The 8,815-nt window shown below is 30.3% G+C and overlaps 1 protein-coding gene across 2 annotated transcripts in view; it reads left to right on the forward strand.

The window, feature by feature from the left end:
- Eip74EF (Ecdysone-induced protein E74) overlaps positions 1–6,662 on the forward strand; it is a 735,282-nt gene extending 728,620 nt beyond the window's left edge. For both annotated transcript variants that reach the window (XM_072534493.1, XM_072534494.1), the window contains one exon: positions 1,913–6,662. In XM_072534493.1, the coding sequence (XP_072390594.1) occupies positions 1,913–2,484 (572 nt within the window). In that variant the 3' untranslated portion in view covers positions 2,485–6,662. The remainder of the gene's footprint in view (positions 1–1,912) is intronic.
- Positions 6,663–8,815: the final 2,153 nt, after the last annotated feature.

Consider the following 8,815-nt stretch of genomic DNA (forward strand, 5'->3'; position numbering starts at 1 on the left):
AGCCTATAATTTGGTAAAATCCCAAGACAAATCACTCCATCTCTCTACTACCTGTTTACAACACCCTCTCCTTTAACATAATTGATTTCCGGATATGTTCCGTCTTTTTCTAAAAAATAGATCGTCTCCGGTCAAGCAGGAGTGGACTGAGAATTTTTAATTGCCACTTCACTAACAATTTTGGAGCAAAACGTCTTACGATAAATTTGTCAATCTAAAATGGTCTATTTTATATTTATCCTTTTTGTAACTGTTTTGTCTTTCCCACAACAAGTTTTGGCAACTTGAAATCCCCCCAAGGCAAATGTCTAGATTAGCCACTGCCCAGTTGGTTCCTAGTTTAACTCCTAACTAGTGGTAAATGATTACATTATAATATAAACCGATATTGTTGCCGATCATAGAATATAACAGTGAATTTTCGAAATACTATAATAATAAAAAAAAAGGAACGAACAAATCTCTAAAATTAAAAACAAGCGAAGAGATTCCCCACCTCAATTGTCACATAGGACCAAAACAAACAAATAATTATCGATATTTTTAACGCTATAAATGATACAAAATTTCTCTTTTCAAAGTACTAATTCTATAGCTACATAAAAAATCATACCCGTTCTAATCGGCTTAATTCCAGTCCCTCCCTGTTTTCCAAACAGCCTGTTGATATCTACCTGTGCATGTGTTCACATAAACCCTATACACAATAAATATCTCACCGCCTTCATTTGACCTACTTTTTCAGAGTACATAAAGGGTCTACCTCTATATCTAACAGCCCTTCCGCTTTTGTCATCCTTCACTTTATTTAATTTGCGCACCTTTATCCTATCCCTTTTTTTTCTTGTAAATAAAAAATTTAAGAATTTTATTTTCCCGGAAACATTTGTAGGAATCGAACGATTGATTTAATATAACCAAATTGCTTGCTCTGGACAGTATAACATGGACATTTTATTAGAATATTAAATTATGTAATATAATAGAGGAGCAAAAAATATCAGAGAGCGGTAGAATGAGTCCTGAGTAATGTCAATAGGAAACCATGGGACATAGAATTGAAATCTGTAATCTAACTTGTGATAACTTACAATATAGAATCCGTTGATTATTTTGTAATCAAAAGAAAAATAGTAGATTAGAGATAATAACTAGTTAAATATTATGTTTATACGGGATTAGGCCACAATTGATTGTAATAAAAATTACATTTTTAATTTAGGTTTTTTACGTTCGATTTAAAAAAAAAATTAAGCATACCAACAACAATCAGTGACGACATCTTCTGCGATTGTTCGATCTGTCTCTCTCTCGCGCATTGAAACTCTCCACTCGCTCTCTCCCAATCAAAAAGAGACGTTAATATAACACTTATTTGATGTAAGATCAACAACGAACAACGAAAAAAAAGATGGTGTGGTCACTTAGCACCACAGACTGCTCGGTCTATGTATTATACGTCTATGGTGCGAAAATGTATAACCAAAAAATTGTTAGTAGGTTATGTTTTTTAAATTGACGGTTGGCTTATTTTGGCCTCGTTATTGTAGGCAATAGCCTGCTTTTAGTTAAAAAAAGTCTGAGGGCGTTTTCTTTTTGTATTACTTGTTTTTGTAATGGGTGTTTATATAGATTATATGTTTGTGTATTGTGTGTTGCATATGTATACCTTTTCACATAACTAGCTAGTAATAAAACAAAAATGTTTAGTGGAATCTATCATATAGGATATTGTTAAGTAGATAATGATTTAACCTCACTTATGGTGAACATTCTAAAAATTAAACGCAGACTTTATAATTGAAGAATCGTACAAAATAAGGATAAATACATTCTAGATTAAATAAAACAATAATTTTACTGTATTTAATAAGTTTTACAAAAATTATAAATGGTTTTCTTTTTGTTTCAGATTTGGACCCTTACAACAGCTACCTGTTACAACAACACCAAGTTCAGCAGAGTCACCATATGCACCACCATACTCAGTCTCCCTTCACCACGCCCTCCCCTCCTTCTCCCCCCATAAGGCACTCCATACCAACCTCGGTAATCCAGGCAGCTACCAGTAGTATGTACGACGACCCTTATATGTTAGGATTTTCCCCAAGGAAGCTAAAAAAAGTGAAGAAACAAAAATTGGGTGAAACTGGAACGGTGAAAAGGAAGTCCAGGGAAGGATCTACAACGTACCTTTGGGAATTCTTACTCAAGTTATTACAAGATAGGGAATATTGTCCTAGGTATATAAAATGGACGAATAGGGAGAAGGGTGTCTTCAAGTTAGTCGATTCCAAAGCTGTTTCTAGGTTGTGGGGTATGCACAAGAACAAACCTGATATGAATTACGAAACCATGGGTAGAGCCTTAAGATATTATTACCAGAGAGGCATTTTAGCTAAAGTAGATGGTCAGAGGCTAGTATACCAATTTGTAGAGGTACCTAAGGATATAGTCGAAATAGACTGCACTGGTGCAGCGTAAATTGTTTTTTCTTCCTCAAAGAGTAAAACTCAATCAGCCGGCGATGAAAACCGGTTGTGTCTCGAAAAAGTACAACAAATCACAAATTATTTATTTAGAAATATTCAATTTCTAGATTGTATATATTAGCTATGACTCAAAAGACAGTAACAACGAATTTTTGCAGTTTGTAGCATTCTTAAAGATCTCATAAAGAAGTCATTTTGTGGTAAAAGCAAAGACAAAATAGCAGTCCGAAGAGAGAGAGCCGTAATCATTTGCTATTTGATTTTTACAGTTGCAGTACTTTCCAACAGTAAAAATGCAACGAATGTGCCACTATTAGTTACTATGTAACTGCCAGTCAAGCACATAAGCTTTATTTGGGTTTCTTTTAGCAGAAACAGCCTGCGCAGTGTCTGCGCAGTAAAATATTTTATATTGCCCTAGTGTCTGCGTTTACATTTAGGTTTATTGAGAATAATTTCAACTGTTTTGGGATTATCCATTTTTGTACTTGTCTATACATTTGTTTTTTGGTGACCAAACACTAAAAACACTGTTTCAAACATTTGTGAATAAAAAGAAAATAGGATTTAGGCTCTAATTTTAAGTATTTTTTCGGGTTTTTAGATAATAATTAGTTTTACGATAATCCTAAAATAGTTCTGAAAATTATATGAATGTTAAATCATATTCAGTGCTATTGTAAAAAACATACCATTAAAGGAAATCCAAATAAAGCTGTTATACATCTTTAAAAATATCTAATTCTTGTTCATTTTTTGGAAAAATGAAGAACCACTGCCAAAATGGCAACAAAAGATTATGGTCCTGCTCAAATAGGATATTTAGATATTGATGTAAATTTAGATAAAAATCGACTAATCTGTATCCTTAGGTGACCTGAAAGAATGGAAAGGTTGTGATTTGAAAAAGAACATTGTAGACATGTTGTAGAATTTAAAAAATGTACCGTACACCACTATTTCATACAGTTACAATAAATTAAAGCATTTATCCGAACGTTTGGACCAATTTAAGACAATTTCTGGCATTTGAACAGCACATTGTTAATCAGTTATATGTTGTCCCAATAAGTGTCCTGTAGTTTGCCATATCTCAAGTTCTTCCTGTTTTATTTGGTTTAGATAAGCAAGCAACAAATGTTCAAAAGTAACCTGCATTTAAAGTGCTTTTCAGAGAACAGTTGTACAAAGAAATAATATGTTGGTTAGCCGTTGAAGATTGTTTAAGATGGTTGATCTGTAAATACAAAGTTTATAAGAACTTTTAAAAAATGAAATGTATCACTGTTGATTTTGTATAGTATGGAATAGTGACAATTTTGTTATATAAGATTTTTTATAAAAGTATATACCTAAAATGTTAAGTAAAAATATCAATTATAATAGTAATAATATTAAAGTTAGTCGGATTTGTGAGATTTGTGATAAGAGTAGGTTTTTGGGGGAAGTCTTTTTCCAAATTTTTGTTACCCACGATGGAGGTCCATACTTTTTAATACTATTCACAGGAATGTTATTAAATTTATGCATCTTCCATCGTATATATTTTAATTATAAAGGAAGGTGCTTTAAAATGGATTAGAAAAGACTGCGAGGTGCCTAGTGATTGACAGAAAAACAAATGAATGTCAATGAATAGCTCTCTTTTTGTTTTTCTTTGATTGAAGAGTGGCAAATCTTTTTGGCTTTGATCTCAGTATGTACACAATAAATCATGGTTTATAGGAAACGTCGATTTTTGAATAGAGAAAGTGATATAGATCAAAAGGATTACAAGGCGAGTCACTACTGTTGTATTTTTTTATCAAATAAATTCAAAGTATCGTTTTCATTACAATATATTTGATATAAAAGAAAAAAATATAAATAATTGTTAATAGTTCAATATACCCGATATTAGTGGCTCTTTTTGTAGATAGGTAATTTTATAAAGAGAACAAAAAAATTGTAAATAGAAATATGTTGATTCGTACTTATGTTAAATTCAATTTTGGGTCATTTAACTTTTTGAAGAATAAAGTAAGTTAGTAAGTGTACATTCTGTATAGTATTTATTTAATAATTTCGAAATATCACATATAATTTTTGTAAATTGTTTGTAACTTTCTGTGATTTTTGTAATTTTAGTTGTTTTTTTTTCTAAATTTGTTGTTAAACGTATGTACCTAAATGATAATGTGTCTTGAAATCTACAGCTCAGTGCAAATCAGGACGAGATATATGAAAATAATATTAAACATGTAGAATTAGCTCTAAAATATTAAAACCTAACCCAGGATTTGTCTCAGCGGAAATTTGTACTATACTATAAGATAATTGAAATGTGTAGAAAAACAGTTGTATGTGTTAATGTGTAAAAATATGCACAACAAACGTAGTGTACGCTTTCAAATCTGACAAGCAATTTGGTAATATCCTTCGACAACAAAAAAAGTCTACTTCCGTACTCCAAGACTCAAAAAAGTGTTGTTAAATCCGCTTGACAGTTGACAGATGTCAGTGTAAAACATCTTGATATTTATGTTCTGTGACACCATAAAAGCAACATTAATTTCAGTTGAATTCGATTCAGTTTAGGATAGTAATCAAAACTAGGTTCGTTCATTAACTTAGGAGTTGGTGAATTGATCATTTTTCTTATTTTCGTCAAGTATTAATAAATCCAATGATATTATTACTGCAATAGTTTTTTTTACATTTAATATAAAAATTTTTAAAAGTATTTAAGTAATAGGTTATATCTCTTTTTTCTTCTATATTTCATACGGCACCAAAAGCACAACTGTATTTATTGGTCTAAAATTAAATATTTGATGGAGGCATTGTTTAGGATTTTGTTTTTTTTTTTCTCTTGATTCACGCAAGACATTTCCGTCTCTGGCACTTACAAATTACCTTACCTTTCTATCATCAAATCATGTCCTTCCATTAAGCTTCATCAAGCGGTTCTGGGCTCTTAATAAAAACTATCAAATTTCTTACCGAAAGAAGTAATTCTCATAGTTCAATACGTATTTCAAACTAGATGAAAGCCTTCGGTTCATAATACTGACTTACAAATTACCTTACCTTTCTATCATCAAATCATGTCCTTCCATTAAGCTTCATCAAGCGGTTCTGGGCTCTTAATAAAAACTATCAAATTTCTTACCGAAAGAAGTAATTCTCATAGTTCAATACGTATTTCAAACTAGATGAAAGCCTTCGGTTCATAATACTGATATATTCTTCTTGTATTTGTTCCACAGTGCTTTCTATTTGGTATTGATACTGCAGACTGATTGTTTTAGAAACAATACCTACAGGTTATTTTATCATATATCTAGATATCCCCACCTCATATGCTTTAAACATAATTCCTTTGATTTCTTATGTCGGGTTCCAGATTTAACTTTTCACACTTATTTACTCAGTACTTAGTGCCACGAATGCCGCTTTTGTAGAAAGTCACTTGTGAAACCTTCGTAAAGAAACCCGAGTGGAAACTTTGGCGATGTATCAAAATAATGCAACTAAAAATCACTGCTTTCTGTTAGAATATTTTTCATTGTACATTCTTTATCATCTGTCAATACAACAGTGTTACCAAAATGTCGAAATTGTGACAATTATTTAAAATATTGTTAGATTTGAAGCAGTACAAGATTTGTTGACTAATCGTCCAAATAACATGTGATATGTTTGCATGGTTGTTAATTGTCACCATTTAGCAAATATATAGAAACACGTTAAATAACTGAATGTTTATAATTTTGAATGTGTACTTGATTTATTGTTGTTCACAAAATCCTGTTCATAGGCATAGCTAGAACGAAAACCCAAATCATTTAAAATGTTCCTCTTGTGGAAAGGCCAACAGAGTTTTAACTACGCCTATTCTTTACTTATCTGATTTGCTGGATATACATCACTAACGAATATATCTTATATAATTTTACATCAAATAAATGAAAAAATATGTAATTTTTGGTGATATTGCAATAGAAATGTTTGTTTTGTATATATAGATAATTTTTATTCTAGCTGAAAAAATACCTACCTTTAGATAAGAATTTTATTGATTTTAAAATACAATATTGTATAGTTTTTATTTAGTTTAAGACAAGGTACTTCTTTATATATAGTTTATTGTAATATTTTGTCTCTACGAAAATATAATATTGTCAAAAATATATTCTTTTATTTCCCAATAATTTCCTTTAAATATAAAAGTTATAGTATATTTTTATATACCTTACGATTTAAAACATAATTATTACATAAAATATGATAATGCAAATAATACTAAAACAAGTAACAATTGCCAAAGATCAATCAACTGTTACATAATAACTTCCCAGATCGAAATAACGGTTACAAAAATAAAACAAATGCCAAAGGAACATAAATCCACTAAATTGTAGTAACTTTCCAGAAGCAAATAACTATTACAAAAGTATTATATAAAACAACAACTATATTGCTCAAATTTCAATTCTCAACACCCTATTCAATGAAATAATCAGAGATCTACGGGATGGCATTTAGTATAAAAGACTTTGAATACTTACTAGTTTAGTAGTATTTTTGAATTTTCCAATGTTGTGATAAATTATGATAAATAAAGTAAATTAAATTATTATTTTACAAAAATGGAAGTCAAAATTTTGGGGAGAGCACTTTTGGCAGTCTAAATTTTGGCGAATGGGTAATTCTATCTCAAGAAGTTCAATAAAAACTGACTAAAGGTCGATGTCTATAGAATAGTAAGTATTACTTGTTGCATAAAGACAGGGGGATACAACTATTTGGACTTTTAGAAAGCATTCCCCAAAAAGGAAAATTGAAAAGTTTAAAAAAACTTGTAGTGTAGTGAAATTTTTTTAAAAAGAAATGTTTATGAATACATGCTACAAATATTTGCGTTATATTTTACACAATTTATATCGAATATTCACTTCATAAGTTTAATAATTACATTTTGCCATCTATCTCTCAACAACTGCACTAGTTCAGATTAATCAGTAATTGTTTGCATATTACCCGCTAGATGTGACAGATCTAATGTATGACTGGTTGTGTAATAACGGCGAATTTAAAATGGATACCAAAACACAACCACAATATCAATTGTTTTATATTCTACGATACAATAAGAATGGATATAGAGACTTTCCATGGTGCAATATTCATTGTACCATGGAGACTTTCCATCAAAAAATAGTGTCAGCCATTTTTTTCGAACAGGCATTTTCGCGATTGAAAACAAAGTATCTGACCTCTGGCGGAATAAATTTAAACTACTATAAGTGGTATAAACAAACCAGACAGCTGTTGATTTGAATAGAATTATTAAATTTTTTTAGTAAATTTCAACATTATGACTATGTCACAGTATATTGCCAAAGAATATTCTTTATAAAGCAATATACTGTGACTACGTTAAAGTATTTTAAATCAAATCGATATTGTTCTGTTCCTCAATGCAATTCAAGATCGACAAAAGATATTTCTCTATTTCTCTTTCCTAAACTGGAAAACTTAGGAAAAAGAGGAAAATCAATAAAAAGAAAATACCACTATCATTAAGTCAATAACATACTGAGAATACATAATTTATTTTCTTGAATAACAGAAATACAAATACTTACCATGTTGGGATAGTATCGTGAGGTTTTTTCCTCATGATTTATTACGGAATCTTTTAAAGACAAATCATGTGCTATGATCTTTTTTGACAGGTGACTCTCCAAGTTAAGGTTGATTTCATGTAATCAAATGAACTATCTTACAATAAACTCAAAAAGTTATTTATTTATGTTAATATACAATAAAGTACTTACATGTCAAAAAATAGTATAAAATAAAAATTAACATATTAAAAACAAGGCATAATATAAAATAATGCATATACTAGGTAGTAAGACAAACATTACACAAAACATTATACTCTGGGTTCCCAGGTATACACAAAATAGGATTCTGGATTCATCAATACACAAGCCAGTTCCAAATATTTAAGTTAAAATTTAAGAATTCATCACTTGAAAACTGCTTCCCCTTCAACCAATGGACTCTTTGCTTCACCACAATACTCAAAGATATCATTAAGGCTAATTTCCATTTATAAATGATAAAATAAGTCGTCTTAAACCAAACTAAACATGCAAAAGCAATGGTAAACATTAGTTGTTTATACCATTTATATCGGCCATGACACTGCAATCGACCTGCCCTCTACATTCAGTTTCAATCGCGATTTGAGTTGAGTTTACCGAAAGTACAAGCTGAAGATAGCTGCAAATGTCAAAAATATTTCGGTTTGGCATGTTTTTATAATGCAT

This window comes from Diabrotica undecimpunctata, chromosome 6 (genome assembly GCF_040954645.1).
Source record: "Diabrotica undecimpunctata isolate CICGRU chromosome 6, icDiaUnde3, whole genome shotgun sequence".
Lineage (NCBI taxonomy): Eukaryota > Metazoa > Arthropoda > Insecta > Coleoptera > Chrysomelidae > Diabrotica > Diabrotica undecimpunctata.